The following is a 24,802-nucleotide window of genomic DNA, read 5'->3' on the forward strand; positions in this document are numbered from 1 at the left end:
ACGTCACTACTACACTCAGTGTCACTGATGGACCTACACTGGACACATTAATGAAGGAAGTCGATGAGCTTGTTTAGTATCTGACCCAAAAACTTCAAAACTTGATAAACATCATTAACTCTTAACACATTGAAATCTAAGAATTGCTACTTAAAATCAAGCAAGGAAAGACTCCTTGATACTTCATGCGTCATTATAGTGGCTTTTGCAAAAAAACTACCCCATTTACTGAAGTATAAGATACCCCTGAATATAAGATGACCCCCTCCCTCTTTTTAAGAGGTACCTTGAGAAAAATTTATTTAACGTATTCTGGCTAAACTAAATTACAAACTTTTATTGAGGCAAGGTACCTGTCTGAAAAGTTAACGTTACACATATTCTAAACTTACATCATTTACTGATCATTTACATTTTGATAATACAAGGAGAAACTTTTTTTTTAAAAAAGAAACTGTTTATATTAATTTTTGTCTTATTTTCATTAAAGTGTCCAGTGTAGGTCCATCAGTGACATTGAGTCTAGTAGTGACGCAGCATGCTCTCATTTTCCAAACTGCAAACATGTTTCTGTAAAGATTCAGTGGATGATTCTTTTACATATTCTGTGTGCCTCATCAGTTTGACGTTTTGGTGGTAAACATTCATTTGGACACAAGTTCACAAAACATAGTAAAACCAATTTTATTTAATGAAACAGAAGGCCTGATAGATTGCCATTAATTCTGCAGTAAACACCCCATACATGGCAGGCAAGAGTGGTGTTCTGGGCCAACAGAAGATGTGAAGGCATATCCCACATGATCAGTGAATTTAAAGCCATTGGTGTAAAAAACAATGGCATCCTGAAACTCCTGTAAGAGGGTCCGAACAAATAATGGAAAACCATCGGAGCAAGGGAGGCTTTTGAACCCTGGAGGAGACCCATCCAAATCCAGGGACCAGGAACTTACCTAGGGGGTGTTGTCGGGAAAGCACATAGGGAAGAGGACAAGGAGGGGAGATGGAAGTTACAGTGGAGAGAAGAGAGGGGGAGCCCAACCTGTAAACCCACCTGATGGCAGGCAGAAAGTGGCCGACAGTGCAATATCATGAAAAGAAAAGAATATGAGGGGTGAGCAGGGGAAGAGCAACTAGCGATGACATAGGAAACCAGGAGCTGGGACCGCCAAATCGAAATAGGCCAGATCCCAGCACCAACCAGGAGACTATTTACAGGGCTAGTGCAAAAGGCACCAGTGACTAAATGGATACCATAATGGTGAACCGAGTGTGTGTGGAAGGGGCAGCTGATCCACAAACTTGAAAAACGTAATCGAGACGGGACAGAATAAATGTCTGGTAAAGGTGGAGAGAGTCGAACGATCTGCGCCCCAAGATGTGTTGGCCAGGAAGCAAAGGGCATGGAATTTACGAAAAAAGCCAACCTCCAGATGACGGATATGGGGCAACCAAGTAAGCTTGTTGTCAAAAAGAAGGCCCAAGAAACGAACTGGGGGCCCATGGTTACGTGTTTGGTGTCGAAGCAGAGCTCCCGATCAGAATGGACTGCAATATGGTGACAGAAATGTACCACGCTCTACTTACGAAGAGAAAACTGAAAACTGTATTGTCATTCTGCAGTGGCCACTGAGTGGGAAATTGCACAAATACACAAGTCATCCACATACAGAGCCAGAGGCGATCAATAATACAGCAGAGGTCACAAGTCCATTAATAGTAATGAGAAAAAGCAGGCACTTAATACAGAGCCCTGTAGAATGTCAATCTCCTGGATCTACAGAGAGCTGAGAACAATGCCAACCCAGACCCTGAACAACCACAGTTGCCATGTGGGTCTACTTTGACTCTGCAGTCACTCATGGAGCATAAGGAGGATGTGATTGCATCAATCTGTGACATAGGCCTATTGGTATCAAACAAAACTGCGACAATATGGCAGTGCTGAGAAAACCCTTGTTGAACTGTGGTTTCCAATCGAAGCAGATGATTGATTGGAGACCATTCCTCCCAAAAGCCGCATTGGTAAGGATATAATAGGCCCACGATTCAAGGAACCAATTGAACCGATGAGCTACCATCCATTCTAGTAACTACCATCCATTCTAGTAACTTGCAGGGGACATTGGTCAGGCTGATTGGCTGATAACTGTCAAGGGACAACGGGTCCTTCTCAGACTTAAGGTCTGGAGGGAGAGCAGGCTTCTGCAAGTTCTGGAACCAAAAGAGACCGGGCAAACTTTAGATGCACAGACTTCATGCCCTGTGGCCAAGTTGTGGTAGCAGTCCTCTGGCCTGAGAGATGCAAGGAGGAGTGATCCCAGGAGGGAGCCCATCACTGGCAGGCGCCACAGAACACTTCTTTAGACGGGAAGGGGGAGCGACACCCAGAGGGGAGGGCATGGGAACTGCAGGGGAGTGGAAGAGCAGAGGGGGACAGGACTGGGGTAAGGAAGAAGGAAGAGGGTAAAGGACATAACAGACACAAAAAGTACAAGTCTTTGACACAGCATGAAGTCAGCCATCTTTCTGATGAGCCTCAGTGTAAGATAAATGATCAAGGGACTGATACTCTTGTATCTTCTTTCCCTTCTTATAAGCTGGGCAATCTGGTAAATGTGGAGATTTACAGTTGTTACAATTAATGAACACACGTGGCAGAACGCAGGGGCTCTTCTTATGGGTGTCCACATTTACCACGTAGAGGGTCTGCCGTACATTGTGAACACATATTCCTGAAATGCAAGCACTGAAAGCACCTCATGGGTGGTGGGACGTATGGCTTTGCATCACACTGCTCTTGCTCGTTAGTTTATTCTGAAATTTTTCCTTTGTTGTAAACATTTTCAATAACTGCTGTGTATTCTTTCTTGTTTTCTTCAATATTGACCACACTACAGCCTTTGACTGTGTCCTCCACATTAAATTATGGGAAGTACTAAAAAGCACTGGAGTACCATATCATCTTATTTACCTCATAACTAAGCTAAGATGAGAACCCTATATGGAGCAACTAATCGGGTCAAGGTTCAGAATGAGTATGCAGCAAGATTGTACAGTGTCACTTTATTTATTCAAAATTTATGCCGAGCATACTGTGAGCAATGCTGGGTTAGATGAAGAAGAAATCAGAATTAAAAAAGCTGGGATAAATGTAAATTTCTGAGATATGCAGATAATACCATCCTGATGGCAGAGGGAGAAGAAGTGTTCATGAACCCCTCACTGAAGGTGATGCAAAAAACTGCACAGCCTGGACTAAAGCTTACTGCAAACAAAATAAAAATTATGGCAAAGATGCCTATCACTTCATGTCACGCTGGTGGAGAAACAATGTAAGATTTTTTAAATGTTAAACTACATCAATTCCCAAATTTATGGTGATGTAACTGCAGTCATGAAATCAAGAGACATTTCTTACTTGGTAGGAAGACAATGTCCAAACTTCACAATGGTCTAAGAAGTAGAGACGTAACTTTAACAACAAAGATATAGCAAGGACTATGTCTTTCCATTTGTGGTGTATGAATGAGAGATCTGGACCATAAGAAAGACAGGATGTCACACAGTAGTCTCCTTTGAATTGGAGGCAACTCCTTACTATTCCATGGAATGCTAAGAAAACATTGGTATTACAACAAATAAAGCCAGATTTCTCCTTGGAGTGTCTGATGTTGAAATAAAAACTGGCCTACTTTGGGCACATCAAGAGAAGACACAATTTGCTGAAAAAGAGATCTTAATGCTGCGGAGGATTGAAAGTACAAGGAGAAGAGGGCAACAAAGGATGAGATGGACTGATGGCATAACAGAAGTAATGGATTCCAATCCCAAAGTCTTTGGGACACAAGTAGGACAGAAGAAATTGGCATCCTTTAATTCAAGGGGTCACAGGGAATTGGAATTGACTAAATAATTAGATAGATAGATAGAGAGATAGAGAGAGAGAGAGAGAGAGAGAGAGAGAGAGAGAGAGAGAGAGAGAGGGTGGGGGGGGGGGGGAGGGAGGGATATTCTTAAAACAACATTTTCTTCTCTATGGTTTGTCATTTTGCAGTTAGGACAGGGTTTGACAGATCTCAGTTTACATTCTTGAATTTTATTTTTATTTCTCAAGTAACACTCCTCTGCTCTGTGACAATTTTTCTTGCATACAGAACAGTGTTCTCTCTTCTTAAGCTTCTTGCATTCTCTTGCAAAATATCCATGTCCACCCTAGTTGTTAAGATTCAATCCTTTCATTTACTTTTGTTAAAATAAACACCAAAACAGTACTACCTTCTAGCTTATTACATTTCAGTCATACCTCTTCTTTTATGTAGTTTTCTCACTATGTGGTGATGGATCCAATGCTGGAAAAAAGCATTTGCATTCATCTGGCAGAACAGGATATATTTGGGGTGGGAAAATAGTGTCCAACATCTTTTCTGACTGGAAGTGTTTCAGTTCAAATGTTATATTCTGTAGAGCACTTATTACTAGCCAGGTCTCTGGTTTTATTGTACTTGAGATTATAAAATTCTTGAAGCAGCTGGTAAGTTCTTTGGAAAGCTTTTCTCCTGTGTATTGCTTTAAGTTTATCACACATAACCTTGGATGTCTCATGACACAACCCATGTGGCTTTACCTTTTTGTCAGCTGTTCTCATTATACAATGTTTTGCCTTACTGTCCTGTTGCCACCATTTCTTATTTTTGCCCTTCTCTGTCACATTTTTCAAGTGATTCATTTCACCCACAGTCACACACCAATCTTGCACTGTCCTTGAGCACTTGGGTATCACAAAATTCTTCATTATCGTGACTCATTTTTAAGTGTTTCTTTCTTCTTTTCAATGTTTCTTTGTTGATTTGCAATATTTTATGTCACTCATATCAAATTGTTTTCTTACTTGTTTTTAGTTGTAGGCCCATAATGTGTTGTGTTTTTATTCTGCTGTGTTCGCTTTATTTGAATATTATAAAATGCACACTGTTTAAACCACATGACGTTTTATTAACTTGCATCCCGCTGTTTGCTCTAGTTGCCAACCTCTGAGAACATACAGCAAACTGGTTTTTTTTCCACCAAATTTATATCAGGAATTGGGGATTAGAACTAATGTTATCAATTGTCCCTTAAAAAAAAAAATGTGTGTGCACGCGTGCATGTGTGCATGAGTGCGCTCTCTCACCTATGTGTGTGCATACCATCTGGGTTTATCTGGGTGGGGGCAATATTTCAGTATTTATTATTCTTATTATTCATATCCTTTTTTTATTTGGTGACAGGCACAATTAAAAGACACTTACATCAAGCTTTCGGTCACAGCCTTCATCAGTAAAAGTGTGACACACACCATACACACACAAGCAAGCACACCTCATGCACACACGACTGCCAACTCCAGCATCTCAGGCCTGAACTAGCATTCTGGTCTTTTAGTTGCACCTGTTTGCAACTTGACATGACTTCTTTATGATAAGTAGCAATATGTCTTTTCCTACATTGTTGATAGTCCTACCTGGAGTTTCCATTGCCCCCCCCCCTTTTTTGTCTGATAGAATATTTATAGTTATTCTATATGGTTAAAAACTCAATGAAAATGTTAAAGTTACATGATTACTCACATTTGGATAAGGAAATTCAAATCTGACATATGTATCAACATCTTTTGGATTTGTAACATTGTAGTTGATACCTTGGACAATTGTTAACTCCAAGTCATTGTCTCCAAGATCTGTACAGCATCTATGAAAACAGAAACACAATTATTAGTGTGCCGTAAGATGTGCACATTCATTAGGTATTAGAATACAATTTGAACTTACTGCACAATGGAAAAGGTTTTATTTTCATAATGAAATTTGGGAATCGACTCATTCCGTTTATGTGCATAACGCACAGCATCTAGATCCTTTTTGGAGTGAACTGCCAACTGCTCAAATCTATTAGCACTTGCTATGTCACCTATAGCTTTGAAATGGTCTCTGGTAGTCAGACACATCTAAAAAAATAAGACATTTTATTTACAATTTGTCAGTAATTTTCTGGTTTCATACGAAAACGAACATTTATTTTAAAAATGTGGGTATTTCACTACGATAATAAGGTTTACCATCTACAATATTTTTTGTCCAATATTCATCAGATTTTCATAAGTAATTTAGCAGCAGAGATTTGGTAATTAATAGCTTTGTTTGTACATCTCTCCAACACTCTCACAGATGTATGATTTATCAGAAAAGCAGCCAATAAATATAAGGGGCATTCAAAGGAAAAGATGTGAAACAATATTGTGGGTATAATTAAAGTCTTTTTTTAAAAGTAATCGCAGAAGGCCTGAGCACTGTTTCAAAAGCCAAAAGATTCCCTGTTCCCAGAATTCCTGTGGCTGTGACAGATAAGCCTGTCCTCCACTGCTCAAGCTGCCCCCACTTGACCTTGGCCATTACACTTTATGTGATCTGGAACAGATGTGAATGTGTGATATGATGACTAGAATCACTTCCTCTGTGAGCAACCCAGGCTAACTGCTCTTGATGGACCTGCATAGGCTACGGAATGTGTCTCACTACACCTCACTGTTTATCATTTTCCATGCTCAAGGAACTTTACAAGTAGACCTCGGATGCCAGGGGGGTGACATGTGCACTATACTTGCGTCCCTACATGTCTCATTACGTTAACCCAAAGTGGCAAATGCAAATTTCAAATCTGTTGGTTGTTACGAAGTTTCACAGATTTTCATTTGAACGCTCCTTACAGTTTTCAAAATAAAGTATTATTATTATTTTTTAAACTGAGAAGTTCTCCACAGGAGCTGACAACCTCATAACTATGAAGTGTATATTTAATTAAGGAAGTGATTTTTCCAATTAAATCATTTATTTTAATACTTTATTTAGATATTGTCAATCCTCTGATTCTATTAAAAAATCTGTCAGAGGGTTGAAGTACTGTATAAACACATTGGACTTGACTTAAATTCACAGAACCCCCAAGCAATTTCAGTATGCAGAAACTAGTTAGTCCTGAATTCTGCCAACAACTACCTTCCATTTTCTTGATGGTACCCCATTAGTGCACAAGAAAATGGTGAAGAGCTTCAGTGCAGCTTTTGCTGAGCACCTCAACTGGGCAGAAAATACTGTTGCCAAGTATTAGAAGACTGATCTGTGTCCTCTACAAGTCTTGGAACATATTTCCATAGGATGTGAAAAGTTAACTTGTGCAACTAGGCTTTCTGCCTAACTACCAATACATGTCACATTATCACAATTGCAACATGAGGTCCCATCTTATATCCTAGTCGTAACCATCTATAAAATAAAAACATTCGCAAACTACTCTTTCACTGTTACTGTCTGCATCTGGAACAAGTTAGCATGCAAATTCAATGCCACACTGAATTTAACAAAAAGTAGAAGCACTTCATTCTGTCAACATCTTGAATTCTCTCTCTAAAAATTGAATGTATATGGCTGATTCTCTCTATCAGTAAGTCAAAAAAATGCAACATCTCCTCGTGCTATTTCCATTTCTCCGTCAGTCATCCCCATACCCCCCTCCTCCCTTCATTACTCTTTCTCTCTATCCTCTCCAATCCTTTCAAGTCGATTTCTGCCCACGTCCACAATTGAACTCGACCTGCCTGTAATTTATGTTTATTATTTTACTTTTCACAAATGAATAGTTGGTACAGCATCTGTCCGCAAAATGCCAAGGTCCAGGGTTGAAGTCCCAGTCAGGCACACAATTTTAATATGCCAGGAAGTTTCAAGTCAACATGCTTTCCTCTGCAGTGGGAAAATCCATTCTAAACAATCCTCTATGCTGTGGCTAAGCCAATTCTCCTCAGTATCCTTTACCCCAGGAGTGCCAGGCCCACAAGGAATGCAGAAGAGCTTCAGAGAAGTTTGAAAGGTAGGAGAGAAGGTGCTGGCAGAAGTAAAGCTGTGAGGGCAGGTCATGAGTCACACTTGGATAGCTCAGTCAGTAGAGGGCTTGCTTACATAAGGCAAGGGTGGCAAGTTTAAGTCTTGGTCCGGCACAGGAAGTTTCGAACAGAAACTATTTTCTATGATAGTGATTACTGTTTCATCTCTTTATGCCATATTTTTTCAAAGTGTTGGACCCATATTTAGATGTAAGACTTTTTCAAACATAGTCTCTGGTAATCCTTTGAGGACAGTGGGACAGCTGCCAGACATTAAGTACCTGAATAATGAAAAACTGAAACATTATTTACTCAGAACATACGACCAGTTTTACTACAAGAAAGTGTTACCTTCAAGCCCCAAGAGTAATCTGCCATCAATGTATGAACCACAATGGCAAAGACCAATGGACTCTTCAAATGGAAACAGTACAACTTACTAAGCATGTTATGCCAGTATGTGCAACCAACAAAGCCTAATGCAGCGGGGCCTAAATCAACTGGACTCCGGAACTTCCAGTAACACGCCCACAAGTGGACAGAAGACAACTGAATATTGGTAGGCTTTTTATTGGAAGTATTAAGCTTTTCACAACTGAATAGTTCGTAGAGCATTTGCTCGCAAAATGCCAATTTTGCAGGTTAAAGTCCTAGTCAGATGCACAGTTTTATTCTGCTAGGAAGTTTCACATCAGTGCACACTCCACTGCAGAATGAAAATTTGATTCTGAAAATAGGCAATGTTGTCAAAATAAGAATGAAACTTATTCATGACAGTTACTGCTAACCTGTCATTGGTTAGTATATATGTCTTTAGTGGCCCCTAACCACTCTACCTCAATGAGAACACGTGTACACTCTTAGCTGAGAGCCAAAATTAACTGCCAAAACAAGTAGACTTAATTTAAGCCTCCATTTAATATATATATATATAAAACAAACATAACATTGAAAATGTTCTTTCCATACCAACCTTTGCTTGTTTCAATAAGTCTTCTTCCAGTTTATCAAATATATCTAAATCACTTCCAGGTATGCAGTCATCAGCATTGACAATATCAAAATCAGATTCCAATACAATTTTAGTAGCTGGTGGCACTGGGACCTACAATTTAAAGAAAGTAATTCTGATTAATAAAAGTAAAAGTAACAAAAACCGAGAACCAAGACAGCAGAAATAGGATAACGGGAAGAACACATTGTTTAAAACATAAAATCACAGCTGACTGTGCAGCGAGGAAAAGAATGACAAGATACAAAAGGCAGCAGAAAAAAATGTGGCTAAGCCCACCTTAGTGAACACATGGCTAATATGTGAAGATGCAGTTGCTACGTAAAATGCCAAGTTTCTTCTTGCATAGAAATTGCATTAATTGGAGGCTACAATGGAAGCAATCTGAATTTTCCACAAGAGGATAGAAAGAAGCAGCTATCTGAAGTAAAATATTCACACTTATAACACACATTTTGTGATATGTGGCATTCCTTACTGCGAATACTGGTATGGATCGGAAAAATAAGAAAACACAGTTTCAAATACTAACAAAGAGATAAAGGGGCTGGCCAGTACTTACCTCAGCTCAGTACAGCCAATAGATACACAAACCAGAACAGAAAATTTATGTATCCTAGCTTTCGGAACTTTGTTCCTTCGTCAGGGAGGAGAGAGGGGAAAATAGGGGAAGAAGGGAAAGTGGATTCAGTTACTCACAACCCTGGTTATGAAGCAACAGGGGAAAGGTAAACAGGGAGGGTAGCAAAGATGGAGGCATGGGTGTCAGAGGGAAGCCAAAGATATTCTACTGCAAGTACTGTGCCAGCTTCAAACCAAAGAGGATGCATACAGAAATAAAGAGGTATATAGTATAAAGATAAACACAACTATGTAGGATGAAAAGATGCGTGAATGGCTAAAGAAGAAAGGGATTGAGGAGAAGACTGAAGAGTAAATGGGAGTGAGGTTGTTTAACGTAGGTTCAGTGCAGGGGGATGGCGGGATGAAAGGGTGTGTTGGAGTGCAAGTTCCCATCTCCGCAGTTCAGAGGGACTGGTGTTGGGTGGGAGAAGCCAAATGGCACATACGGTGTAGCAGGTTCCTAGGTCCCTAGAATTATGCTGGAGGGCTTGCTCCACTACTGGGTATTGGACATCTCCTAGGCAGACAGTTCGTCTGTGCCCGTTCAAGCTCTCAGCCAGTTTAGTTGTTGTCATACCAATGTAAAAGGCTGTGCAGTGCAGGCATGTCAGTTGATAAATGACGTGTTGTTTCACATGTGGCCCTGCCTTGAATTGTGTATGTTTTAAGAGTAGCGGCGCTGGATTAGGTGGTTGTGGGGGGATGCATTGGGCAGGTTTTGCAGTGGGGTCAGTTACAGGGGTAGGAACTGCTGGGTAGAGAAGGTGGTCTGGGAATATTGTAGGGTTTGACAAGGATGTTGCGGAGGTTAGGGGGGCGACGAAAGGCAACTCTGAGTGGTGTGGGGAGAATATTGTCAAGGGATGATCTCATTTCAGGGCTTGATTTGAGAAAGTCATATCCCTGGCAGAGTAATTTGTTGATGTATTCGAGGCCAGGATAATATTGGGTGACAAGGGGGATGCTTCTGTGTGGTCTGGGGGTAGGAACATTGTTGTTGGATGGGGAGGAATGTATTGCTTGGGAGATTTGTTTGTGGACAAGGTCTGCGGGATAGTTGTGGGAGAGGAAAGCACTTGTCAGGTTATTGGTGTAATCGTTGAGGGATTCGTCACTGGAGCAGACACGTTTGCCACGAATATCTAGGCTGTAGGGAAGGGAGTGTTTGATGTGGAATGGATGGCAGCTATCAAAGTGAAGGTACTGTTGTTTGTTTGTGGGTTTGATGTGGACAGAGGTGTGGATGTGAGCTTCAACAAGACGAAGGTCAACATCCAGGAAGGTGGCTTGGGTTTTGGAGAATGACCAGGTGAAATTCAGATTCCTGTACGCTCATTTTTTATTGTTATACTTTATTATTTTAAACCTCATTTCCTGTTGATACCGGAATCTTCTTCATTATGTGCCAGAAGCACAAGTAAAATAATTGAAATGGCTAAAACCCTAAAATGCACAAAAAATATGTTTATGTTTCACAAGCAATGTGAACAGATATGTATTCATTCAAAGAAGGCTGACCTAATGAAATGAAGTTTACTTTGGAAACTCACACACTCATTTTTTGTTTTACAGCAGCTCTCTCAATTTGTATCTTAGTTTCATGACTTTTCTGCATACACATCATTTTATTAAATATTTAGTGCGAAAAGTTATGGCAAAACTAAAAAGAAAAGAAACCTCAGAAAATACATTCTTTTGACTTACAGAGTCCATATCCACAGGCAATCCGCAATTTGTGGCTTCAATAAGTGGATCAAAGCCTTTAGCCAATCGTAGATACTCCTTTGCCTGATTAATTTCCCCCTTCCGTTTTGCCTGCAAAGCAGCCTCTTTAAATTCCTTCTGTCTTGCCAACAACAGAGCTAATTGCTTCTCCTGCCGGGACTGTGGTGATTTGCGCACTGATGGAAAACAAGATAATAAATTAGTATCAGCAAGAAAAAAATAGCAAGTAATTATGCAAATATCCACAGTATTCTTTTACATGATTCCGAAATAGCTATAGAGGCAAATACACTGTTAATATAGATCCAGAATGAAAGCAATTCATAGTATCTCACTACATGAAATGGAGATCCCAATGAAACAAAAATAGCTTCATGTGCAAAGAGCTCTTTGTTTATTAATTTACCTACTTTCCATCTGGTTCATCAATGAGAAAATGTATAATTGTAATTAATGTTACAAGTATTCATTTTTCGCTGATGAATGGGATGAAGGATTCAATGCTGAGTCAGCAGTCTGATAATAAACAGACTTGCATAATAGGAAGACTAACATGACACTCCTAAATGTTGAAATGACAAGTGATTTTATTCTGAAATGCTAGAACAGCTGCATATTGCTCAAAGAGATTTCTTTTAAAGATATGTGAACTGATACATATTAATTTGAAAAAGGCTGATCTAATCAGTGGAACAATGAATCATCATAAATCACTTACTGGAAGCATCACAATATACAGAGGTGTAGACTGTACCAAAGTGCTATGTAAGAAGAAAACTTCTCATGGGATTCTATAAAACAGTTGTGTTTGCATTTGGAAACAATAATATTGAATCTGTGATGTAAGCACTGTGTGGAAGTGCATGGAATCACAATTCAATAAATGTTTCTATTTCACCTGCCCTATATGCATAGCCCAACCTTTGGTCTTTTGCCCTTGGAAAAAACTTTTTTGGATGCGCAACATTGGGGAAAATCCTGATAAGCACTTGCCCCATTTGTTTCAGTGCCAAATACGTGTATCGAAATTTTTTCATTTGTTATGTGTTAAAAAGCGATGTTGACATAGCTGAGATAAAAACTACGAAGCACTTGTTAATAGAACTCTACATGCAGTAGGATGGCCAGCATACTTTTCAGCTTAGTATAGTAAACATATTACTGTACATCATGCTAAGTGGCAAGTAAGAGTAACCTTCTGTCCAAGAATTAACACTAGTTTTCAGATTCCTGCAGTATTAAATGTTGCTACTGACTCCACAAGAAATGGTCATTAAAATGCAATTGGAAAAAAACCCATAAAAATGTCACTTCCTAGAAAGTTGCAAATCCATATTCACGAGTGCCATACCAGTTAGAAGGCCATCTCGTTGAGGCAAGTAATGATGTAGATTAATAAGCAACTGATGACTTGAGATATTAGGTTTGCAGAATGTTTGCAGTTGCAAGAAGAGTGTTCGTAAGTTAGTAACACATGGTGTGTATTTTAAGTCACAATAGAAGTAGGGTGAAAGAATACTGAAAGAACTCCTCCTTCAAAAGGGTAATAACAAGGCTGTTGGAGGCAATTATTGGTGCAGTAAGTACCAAGTGGGACACTGCACAGAGGTAAGTCACAAGAAAGTGGTGGTGCAGCAGAGACTGTGTGCAAAACGGCATTGGAACTTCAGTCTCACACACTATGAGTTATTATTCTGACCATATGAGGGGGAGTCAAGTGGAAGCTGAACACCTGCCACAAGGTGACTATGGAATTGTTCCATTCAAAAGTAATCACTGCACATGTTAAGACATTTACCCCACTGGGAAACAAGACAATCAATTCCTGTTCCGTAGAATACAGTCAGCCTCCAGTGCACTGCCACCTTCATGCTCCGTAGCTCAGGTAACTGGCTCAAAATTGTTTCCTTAATACCTCTACCCAGCTCACACCTTGTATCTGGGCATCCCTGTTTTGTGATGATTGATTCCTGCCATTTTTTGCCAGATGAATTCTCACCCCATCATGCAGGATATAAAGCTTATTGAAGAGATGGAAACTTTGCTTTATTTTTAATGTTATGTCAAATTATAATTTTTATCATTGTCACTCCTTTCATTAAACAGTGGAAAATCCAGGATGGAATATAACAATATCATGACAGGGTGTATACATGGACAAGGACAAAAAATTCCCGGATTTTTCCCGGATCTCCCGGTTAAAAATACATTTCCTCCCGGGTGAAAATACAGTTTTTCCGTGTTAAGTAACAGTATACTTTCCGTCTGAACTGTTATACTTATCAACCCTTTGAATGGATATAGTTTTATACAGCAGCGTAGAAATTCTCGGCACTTTAGAAAAAGAAACTCAGGGGAAAAAACGCGTCTCGGAAAGATCTTTGACGCGCACCAACATGTACGCTGCATATTTTCGTATTACGAAAGTGTATATTCGAATTCCACCAACAGGAAAAGAGAATGGTTTAAGTTAATATACGTAGTGTTGCTACAAGAAAAGAAAAGCTTTCGCACACAGTATTTGTCGCTAAGATTAAAAGCTACAAGAGAAACTAAGTTTTCACATATAATGTTAATCTGTTTAGCGCATGTTACACTTTAACATACATCACACAAATACGCCAGTAAAATTTTTAATACCGACATAAATCTCTTATCTTCTGGACTTGAAATTCTTCTAAATGGCTCGTCATCAAAGAGTTGATTTTTAAAAAAGAGCAAACGCTCTGTGATTCAAGAAATTCATCGTACATTCTCGCACATAGTTCATCTTGCGTAAAAGACAAATTTACTTTGATAATAACACTTTTCGAACAACAGTTCGCAATATTTTCCCGCGACCTGTTAGAAATAGATTCATCTCAGCAGTTGCCAGACAGCGCTAGATAGGAGGCGTCACCCCGTATGTTCGTACGTGTAAAACTTTATAAAAGCTCTTACATTATGTCATAAAAGAAACAAGACATCAGAGGATACTCCATGAGCGTCGGAATTTCGTGAACCATACTAAAATGCATAGTTCGCCTTAAAGCGCACATTCTTATCTCCAGATTTCCAACGATGTAGGCCTCGATCTGATATTAAGCTTTTCGGTATGGTTTTCGGGACGTAAATTTTCTTGGAGTGCCAGTACTGTATTATCTCTGGGTTGGTTCTTTATTATGGAATAATGCCATACGTGCTAGAAGATGAAAAGTGCACTTTAAATGCAGCGAACAGTTGAAACTAGCCAATAGTGTGGAATTAAACACTTCGTTTCAAATAAATTTACTGCCTCAGCAGGAAAGGTTAATAAAAAGCCAAATTTCTTTAGCAAACCGACAAAAATGACTTCATTGTTCTTCAAGGCGATTAATGCTTGACTGTCAGAAAAGTAGAAATAAAATAAAATCCGAAACTAGTAACATATTTTAGCCTTCCGTAATTATGTGAATGTATTTTAATTCACTTGATAGCGCACAGCCACAGAAATCCGCCTTGTTTTCATTGGACGTGAGAGCAATAAACGAAGAGGAAACAGAAAAATCACTAAATGTAGACACGGGTCACGTGGAGACTAACCCCCCACCCCCAACTATAACTCAGACTGTTCTGCACATCAGAACGTTAAAAATTAAAAAAAAAAGACTTTTCGAAAATAAGTTCATTTTTTAGCGCACATCTTTCTGAGTAGTCTGATACATAAAACAATAATTATCGAGGAAATGTAAGACATGTTATTTGGTCTTACGTGTGCCGAAGTGCAGTGCCACGCTCTTCACACAGCATTCTTCTATCGCTCGTCACCGTATTTCGCTCTGAGGAATTGAAACGTGTATATTTTGTAATGGACGCCATAAAACTATTTAAGGACAGTGGAAATTAAAATGTCCTGTAGTGCGTCCTCTCCTGCTCCCAGTCGGCCGGTATGACATCCTGCCCCTCTTTTCCTTTTCTTTTCTTTTCTTTTTTTTTTTTAAAAAAAAAAAAAGAATCGCAATTAATACTGGATGGGATTATTTGTAACCGACAGAACAAGAACTCTTCAGAAAATCTGAACTCTCTATTGCCTATTAGCTAATAACTTGCTTTTATGTGTGACAAAAAATTAAATATAGGATACCTAAAACCAGTAAAGACAAGAGACAGGCAAGACAGTACACATTTCTTCAATCCTTAGGTCCTAGCGATTTTTCTCTCTAAACTTGCTACAGCTTTCCTTTCTGTGAAAGAACTATTACCTTATCAAAGTTCGTCAAACGTTTTGCTACACGAAAAATCGAAATGTCGTCGTCTAATACTGAAAAAGCTGTTAATACAAATAGTACCCACTGGTGTGGTTTCTCGATCTGATTACGTCTATTTTGTCACTGTATGCTGGATAAAACAAAATAGGCCTTTCTAATATTACTGCAGTTGTGACACACACCAAATAAGCTAGACTGTTTTGGCAATAATGATAATTTTTATAGTACGACAATATAATTCACGAAGTACCAATACGAAATACTATTTGGTCTACTACAGTCAAAAAGCTTCATGTTAGGAAATAGTTTGTTATGCACTAGACCGAAAAGTAGCACAAATTTGGAATCATCATATTCTTCCATAATTTGTGTGATGTCCCCGTTTCTTCTCCTTCCTCGTTCTAATAAACAATCTTATCACCAATTCTGTAACTATTCCTATCACTGTCAAAATTCATTCTCCGGTTAACTTTACTAACCCTGCCACAATCACCGGTTTAATTATCCAGCGATTATTCTCTGGTCAGGCGTGGTCGTACAACGCGTTTTCCGCGCAACTCCCAGAATGGAACTTAAGCAGCTGCTAGCTGGAGACTACAACCCTGTCTAATGTAGCGATCTGGCCAACTATTTTCTGTCAGAATTTCACTTTCTTGGATACACCAAGAAGATAATACATGATCTTTCTTACCTGCTAGTCGTTTATTTCCACTCTGGTAGTCTGAATGTATGGATTTCGATAGTAATTATAACAACGCTAAACATCTGCAAACCGAATCAACCACATAAACAAGCAGCAGCTGGCATTCACCGGTTCGGCTTTATTCCGCCCAGCTCTATCGCCCCGTCCCGTTTTGTCTGCAGTAAAGTTCATCTCTAGATTCGACGAGGATTCCCCTGGCAGAGACATCACGTACACTATGCACGCATTCCAAAATCAACTTGTAATTCATTCAGAAATCAACTTAGAAGGTGTTCAAAAATGTCCAAAAACCAGTAGGGGTGCGTTTCAAAATTAGATGAATAATCGATAGACCGATGTGCACTGGATGCTAGGCGCTTTGTGAAACAAAGTTTTTTTTCCCTCAAGAATATGAATTTGCCACGTGCCTCCGAAATTTCCGACCGGTTCAGATACCCCGGTTTGCCCCTCCCAGATCCGGGCCTGCAGCGCACGCGTGAATATAGCAGCTTGGACGCGCCAGTAATATTTTTCCGGGTACCCCATGTGGCTGGTTGCTGCTACTGCCGCATACACAGCCAACAGCCACATTTCTGTAGCCAGCAGCGGGAGAAGAATCTAATGTAAACAGTTGTGACTTCACGCTCATCGGAGGAAATTGTTGTTATGAAGTATTGCATAGTCTTCCTAAAGCCTATGACAGTTTTGCTGTTGGCAGACGCTTGTACGTGCACTGTCTTCTTTTATATGGCGCCTTTCCTTTGCAATTTAAGTTTTATTTTCGTTTTTTTCTCTCGTTCATGTTTTAATGCTGTAGTATTATTCTGCAGTAGCGGGATACAGTAATATCCTTTGTTAGAGTATCGGTTCTTACCAGTCAAAATTACAAAAATTTAACTGAAAACTAAAACAACGAAAAATTCCCGGAATTCTAAAAAATTCCCGGGTTTTTCCCGGATCTCCCGGTTGTCCCGGGCCGTATACACCCTGCATGAAAAGAATAGCTGATACTAACCAAATACTGGAGATGCTGAATCACGGATAGGCATAATGGAAAAGACTGTCAGAAAGTGAGCTTTTGGCCAACAAGGCGTTTGTCGGAAATAGACAACATACACACCACAGTCTATGTGAGCCAACAAGGCCTTCATGACAGGCCTTGGCCAAAAGCTCACTTTCTGACAGTCTTTTCTGCATGCACACACACAAATGCAACACACACACACACACACACACACACACACACACACACAGTCTCCAGCTGCTGAAGTCAGTCTGGCTTCAGCAGTCATAGACTGTGGTGAGTATGTTGTCTATTTCCGACAAACGCCTTGTTGACCAAAAGCTCACTTTCTGACAGTCCTTTCTGTTATGCCTATCTGTGACTCAGCATCTCCAGTATATGGTTAGTATCAGCTATTCTTTTCATGACATTGCTATATTCCATCCTGGATTTTCCACTGTTTAATGAAAGGAGTGATAATGATAAAAATTATAATTTGACATAACATTAAAAATAAAGCAAAGTTTCCATCTCTTCAATACGCTGGATATCCTGCATGATGGGGTGAGAATTCATCTGGAAAAAAATGGCAGAAATCGATCATCACAAAACAGGGATGCCCAGATACAAGGTGTGAGCCGGGTAGAGATATTAAGGGAACAATTTTGAGCCAGGCACCTGAGCTACGGAGCATGAAGGTGGCAGTGCACTGGAGACTGCATGCAAAACATCAGGAGATCTCTGAGCTCACATACAGTGGTTAATTATTCTGGCTCATTACAGATTCCATATCAGGTCAGAAGAGACGATGTAGTACTGTCTAGCATAAATGAAAACAGTATACCACCGGCACATCCTGCTAATAATCTGCTTGAGCATAGCAAACCATGATGATGTTTATGTAGGGAGAACTTTATCCAAATGGAATCTCTATTATGGGTTCACCTAGAGCTCACTTCTATTCAAGCTTAGTGGATTTCCTTCAGTAAAACATGTATTAACATATCAAGAAATAATTCTGCCAGCTGGCCTTTTCTATTCCCAGTTGATACATAGTAAGGATACCAGGTGTCCATTATCTTTCATATAGATCTGACACTGGGACAAACTCACTTTCGCCGAAGACCTTAAACATACCATGACACAATCAAATATTAACTCCTTAATGTCAGAACAAATTTCTAGAAAAAAAGTACACATCAAAAATTGTTGCACTTTAGGGGTACCTGAAACACTCACTTGTCAGCAGCAATGGTAGCTTCATGCAGAATCAGCACCTACTGGCACTGGCACTCAAAAAAAAATTATCTTTCTGAATTATTAACACAGCATTTGTATTATGTGAATTTATGACATGCGGCGTTAAGGAGTTAATATCATTGAACTAGCTGTAATATAATTTTTCTGGTTTTTAGTCAGTTTGCTCTCCTGATTGGACAAAAATTTACTGGTTAACTTGCTGCATCAAATTCGGAAAAAATTCCAGGCTTTCAATGACTGCCTCCATTTCATCATCAGGGGCTAAGTCTGACTCTCATGAAACTGGTGAGGCTACATCTTTTATAATCATAGGATGAAATCCGATTTGTTTGATTATGTCGTGATACCACATTCACAGATAACATTTGTGCATCACGATGACATCACCACCACAGATTACATTTATGTGCTCCGTCCAGTGTTGCGTGCTGCACCATCTCTCACATCAGGCAGTAAACTATGAGAAGTACTAAGGATGTATACAGTCCAGTCACATTAATGTAAGCACTGCATATTATCAACATCAATGTGCAGAACCCACTAGCAATGGAGGGTGTATAAAGCACATTGGGGGGATGTGGAAAACAGTGCAGTCATTGTTGTAATGTGGAAAAGGAGCGGTTTACCTAATGCATGATCATTTACTTTCGGATCAACAGTGGTAACATTTCCAAAACGGGTAAGTTTGTGAACTGTTTGTGCGCTGCTGCAGTTTGCTGCAGTTAAGGTATACCGTACACAGCAAAATGGTGCTATACAAATCCGGCGCCAAGGCTACTGTGGTGCACTACTGGGCACAGATGAAAGGTGTGAACAACGGCTGTGGAGAAATGTACGGGCAAACTGACATACAACTGTTGAGCAGCTGACTGCCCAGATGAACCAAGGGCTACCAACAGTGTCTCCTCAATGACTGTTCAGTGAACATAGCTGTGAATGGGCCTCAGCAGCAGGTGCCTGGTTCAAGCACCCACGCTGACTGCCGTTCACTGGCAACAAAGGCTGGAATTTGCAGAACAATACAACTGGATGTCCACTGAGCTGTGACAAGTGGCCTTTTCAGCTGAATTAAGTCTTGTGCTCCATTCGACAGATGGCCATTGGCATGAAACATCTGCAGTCCAGCTAGAGTGGCAAAAAGATGGTGGTTATGTGTGCGTTTGATGCACCTGCTTGTGTGAATGTGTGTGTTTTCCTTTCTTTTCTTTGACTGAAAGCTTAATGTGTAACAGTCTTCTCATTGGGCCTGTCTGCAACTGTGTGCCACCTTTATGGTGAGTAGCACTCTATTCTTTTTGTAATTGTTGACATTCCGACCTTGGCCTTCCATTGTCTTAGTTCCGCCGACATGCCACAAGCAGTTTGTTGTTCTTCAGCACGATTGCATCTATTGACCGGACAATGGGACATGTCACACAGCTTGCAGTGGTCACGTGTGGTTCAAAGAACAAAAGGATGTGTTGATAATACTTCCCTGGCCACCAAACCCCCATATTTAAACCCAATTGAGAATCTGTGGGACCACTTTGATCAGGCTTGTCGCGTCGTGGATCCTGAACCAAGAAACCTAGTGCAGCTTGCTGTGGCACAGGAGTCTGCATAACTCCACATCCCTGTCGGTACTTCTCAGAACCTAAATGACTCTCTTCCTGTACATCTCACAGTGATCCATGCTGCAAAAGGTGATTATTCAGGCTTTTGAAAGGTGGTCACATTAATGTGACTGGACTTTCCTTGTGAGTGTGGTGCACTTAAATGGGACAGTCTAAATGGACTACTGTTGATAGATGTGACATCAACGTTACCTTAAGTAGAGGAATTTTGAAAAATCACTGGTGGGCAACGATAGCCTGCTTATTATACCAAAGAGTATGTTTTAACATATGAAAATTCTCACCCTACTTTGAACTATAAGGATTCTGTGATTACAGAAACTGTGGAAATTAGACTATGTGATAAAAACTTCAACAGACACACCAGTTACACAGTTAGTAATGCATGGAGTGTGCACTTGATAAAGAAAGAGTGCAGAAGAAAACTTTTTATAGTATACTGCTTGATACAAGTGATGGCACTGCAAGTACACTAGACAGAGCACTCAAATGTAATCTATGGATGTAGAAGATACCACTTCAGCATATGCCATCTCCTTGACGTCATCTTAATGCAATTCAGCAAGTCAGATGCAATGTAAAGGAGACTCAATGGGCTACAAACATAAAAAATTATTCTGCAGACAAGTTCATTCAGTACCTGCCAAAGTGTACATAATCAGATTATTAACATAATTGCTTCCATGTATGACACATACAGTTGCATCTACAATATCTCATCAAAAGTATCTGGAAACCCAAACATACTGCTGAACTGATCACTAGATATCACAAGAGGCAGACCAGCCACTATAAAAGGGAGCAGGGAGTATTGTTTAGTCAGTAGAGAATAGGTTGGTCAGGGTAGCTCAGTCACTTCAAATGTGAACTTGTCATTGGATGTTACCCGAGTAACAAATCCTTCTGCGACATTTCAACCCTTAAGCAGGGTAAGCTAACTGCTGAAGGTGTGACTCTGCAATGGAAATTTGAAGAAACAACCACAGCTAAACCAAGACCCAGCAGATCTCCTGTAATGATAGACAGGGACCATCTAGCATAGTGAAAGGTGGTTGTAAAAATCGCATGAAATCAGGAACAGTTCTGAACTGCTATGAGTAGTCCAACTAACACAATGATTATGTAAAGGAAAACAAAAAGAATGGATTACAATGGTGCCTTTCTGTAGTCGGTACTACACGACATAGGAGGTGGAGTAAAAAGTAATGTCACTGGGCTGTGGGTGACTGGAAACAATTGATGAGTTATGCTATACTCTTTGACAATCAAATGAAAGGGTTTGGATTTGGCAAATGGCTAGAGAAAGTTACCTGCCACCATGTGTAGTGCCGACAAATACATAGATGATGTTACACTTATGGGGTGGTTTTTGCTGTTAGAGTGTGGCCACCTTATTGCACATAAGTAAATGCTAAATGCAAAAGGATATGAACACATTTTAAAGCATTGTTTACTGCATACAGCACAGAGAAACAGTTCAGAGATGATGTTTGACTATATCAGCTTGATAATGTACCCTGATATAAAGCACTATCTGTGAGGCAATGGTTTGTCTGAAACTTCCTGGCAGATTAAAACTGTGTGCCCGACCGAGACTCGAACTCGGGACCTTTGCCTTTCGCGGGCAAGGTTCGCAGGAGAGCTTCTGTAAAGTTTGGAAGGTAGGGGACGAGGTACTGGCAGAAGTAAAGCTGTGAGTACCGGGCGTGAGTTGTGCTTCGGTAGCTCAGATGGTAGAGCACTTGCCCGCGAAAGGCAAAGGTCCCGAGTTCGAGTCTCGGTCGGGCACACAGTTTTAATCTGCCAGGAAGTTTCATATCAGCGCACACTCCGCTGCAGAGTGAAAATCTCATTCTGGAATGGTTTGTCTGCAGTAACATTCCTGAAATGGACTGAACTGTCCAGAGTCCTGACCTGAACCCAATAGAATACCTTCAGGATAAATTAGAATGTCGACTTTGATCCAGACCCAGTGTCCAACATCGCTACCTTCTCTGGTTTTGGCTCTTGAGGAAGAATGGGTTGCCATTCCTCCACAAACATCGAGACAATCCACTGAATGTGTCCAGCAGATTTCAAGCTGAAAGTGTGCACACACTCCATATTAATGTCCATTAACAGGTGTCCGGATACTTTTATCAGACAGCGTACCTACATGGGAGCAAGTCCTAAACCACAAAAGCCACCTTCTAATAATCTGGGCAAGTATACAAAAATGTATGCATAATGCTCAAAGCTACATAAAGCAAGAGCCACTTAAAACATGTAGTTTAATAAAACCCTATTATGAAAGATAGGGGATAGAAAAAGCACTTCCAAATGCATTCTAAATTAAAGTTCTCATTGGTAAGCCTACTTCTCAAAAGTAAACACATTACTTGCAAAGAAGCAGCCAAATTTTTCCTGGCAGCATCAGAAAATAAAGAATACTATTTTCACTCTTAAATGAACAACAGTTTACATATTTAACTTGTACATTTTATTTAGCTATGTACGTTAACAAAAATATTTCAGATATTATTTACTATTTACCGTACCATAATTTGTGGCCCTGCTGCTATCTCTAGAGGAACACAAGTCTGGTTTTACAGTATATAGGAACACAAGGGGACTAACCAAAAATTATCTGCAAAATTCAAAAGAGATGGAAAGGGAGGTAGACGGGTTTACAAGATGCAAATAACGAACATGTATTAACGTATACCATTTGCTTTTTCAGACTCTGGCTGAACATCGTGTGGAGTGGATGGCTGAGCTCTTGGTGTAGGTGCAGGGGATGGCTGGGGACGAGGTGCTGGTTTTGGTGTCTCCTCATCTACTGGAGGTTGTGATGGTGGACTTGAAGGACCTGCTGCAGAACCTGATGATCCACCCTCCTGCGGAATTGGAGCAAAACCTGAAACACAAACCTCAATAAGCAGGGTACAACATAACTGCAAATGAAAATCTGAATTACTACTCTCAATTGTAAAATGGCTTATAGTGAAACCTTACTTCCATGCAAGCTTTGCAGTTTTAATTAATATATTGGTGGAAAATCCAGGCTGGAATAAATAAATAAATAAACACACACACACACACACACACACACACACACACGCGTGCGCACAGAGAGAGAGACAAAGAGAGAGAGAGAGGGGGGGGGGAGGAGAGAGAGGGAGGGGGAGGGAGAGAAAGGGGGAAGGGGGAGGGAGGGAGGGAGGGGGAGAGAGAGAGAGAGAGAGAGAGAGAGAGAGAGAGAGAGAGAGAGAGAGATTCACCTTTGTGAAACATGTAACTAACTGCATGTAAGACACACAGGTATATTATAGTAATACCATAGAATTTAAATGTTGCAAATCCCACTGCAATCCACATACCCTTAACCAAACCTACTGTGTTGAGATTCATTGGGAGAGTCCTTAGAAAATGTAGTCCATCAACAAAGGAGGTGTCTTACAAAACACTCGTACGACCTATACTTGAGTATTGCTCATCAGTTTGGGATCCGTACCAGGTCGGGTTGACAGAGAAGATAGAGAAGATCCAAAGAAGAGTGGCGCGTTTCGTCACAGGGTTATTTGGAAAGCGTGATAGCGTTACGGAGATGTTCAGCAAACTCAAGTGGCAGACTCTGCAAGAGAGGCGCTTTGCATCGCGGTGTAGCTTGCTGTCCAGGTTTCGAGAGCGTGTGTTTCTGGCTGAGGTATCGTATATATTGCTTCCCCCTACTCATACCTACCGAGGAGATCACGAATGTAAAATTAGAGAGATTCGAGCGCCCACGGAGGCTTTCCAGCAGTCGTTCTTCCTGCGAACCATACGCGACTGGAACAGGAAAGGGAGGTAATGACAGGGGCACATAAGGTGCCCTCCGCCACACACCATTGGGTGGCTTGCAGAGTATAAATGTAGATGTAGATGTGTATCAAAGATTACACTAACCAGTGGTTGTACAAATGATATTCTACACGTTCATCTACATCTATACTGAAAACACCACATTATGGAGTTTGGCAGAGTGTACTTCATTTACCACATTTGTTCTATTTGTTAGCCACCATAACTGAGGTAAAATTGATTTTAGCAATCAAGTTTATGTGTACAGTATCCTGCCTGTCCCCCAAGTGTTACTGGACATCTGATATAAACACGGAAATCTGAAGTGACACACAAATGTACTCACCTGGTGGCGTTGGCAATTCATCAATTGGTATGGGTTTGCCAGCTTTATGCAACTTTATTGCATTTTCATACTGTTTTACTATGCGTCCAATCCTCCTAGCCTTGCTCGCATTTCCTTCTTCTTTGGCTGCCTTCTCTACAGACTTATATTTGTCCAGTCTCTGTATAAGAGCTTCCATGACAGTAGTTGGTGTAGGTGGAGCATTATATAAATCAGTCTCAGGTTGCTCTTCACCTAAAATTTTAAATGTTAATTGAAAATAGTTTACATCAAATATGCAGAACTGTTAAAAATATTGAATACTAATGAAATGGGCAGATATAACAAAGAGAAATTTCTGAAGAATCTGAAGAAGAAATAGCAGATGAAAGGCATAATGCTAAGACAGCTGTATTTATCAAATTAGTTCATTAGGTATATTCATCAAGAGCAGTTGCAAGGATGAGCGTCCATATTACACAAAAGCTAGAAGGGTCAACATGATAATACTAAAATGAGACAAAGAAAAGATTACCATACCAAACAGCAACTTTTATACAACAGCTTCTTCCCTCATTCATCTCTGTAATATCAG

General features: G+C 40.2%; 1 protein-coding gene across 2 annotated transcripts in view; it reads right to left on the bottom strand.

Annotated features, from left to right (window-relative positions):
* LOC126190974 (coiled-coil and C2 domain-containing protein 1-like) overlaps nt 1-24,802 on the bottom strand; it is a 141,827-nt gene that overhangs the window by 45,292 nt on the left and 71,733 nt on the right. For both annotated transcript variants that reach the window (XM_049931643.1, XM_049931644.1), the window contains exons 8-13: nt 24,229-24,462; nt 22,768-22,959; nt 11,259-11,455; nt 8,892-9,023; nt 5,811-5,986; nt 5,610-5,730 (exon numbers count right to left, since the gene is read on the bottom strand). In XM_049931643.1, the coding sequence (XP_049787600.1) occupies nt 5,610-5,730; nt 5,811-5,986; nt 8,892-9,023; nt 11,259-11,455; nt 22,768-22,959; nt 24,229-24,462 (1,052 nt within the window). The remainder of the gene's footprint in view (nt 1-5,609; nt 5,731-5,810; nt 5,987-8,891; nt 9,024-11,258; nt 11,456-22,767; nt 22,960-24,228; nt 24,463-24,802) is intronic.

This window comes from Schistocerca cancellata, chromosome 6, assembly GCF_023864275.1.
Source record: "Schistocerca cancellata isolate TAMUIC-IGC-003103 chromosome 6, iqSchCanc2.1, whole genome shotgun sequence".
In the NCBI taxonomy this organism is placed as follows: domain Eukaryota; kingdom Metazoa; phylum Arthropoda; class Insecta; order Orthoptera; family Acrididae; genus Schistocerca; species Schistocerca cancellata.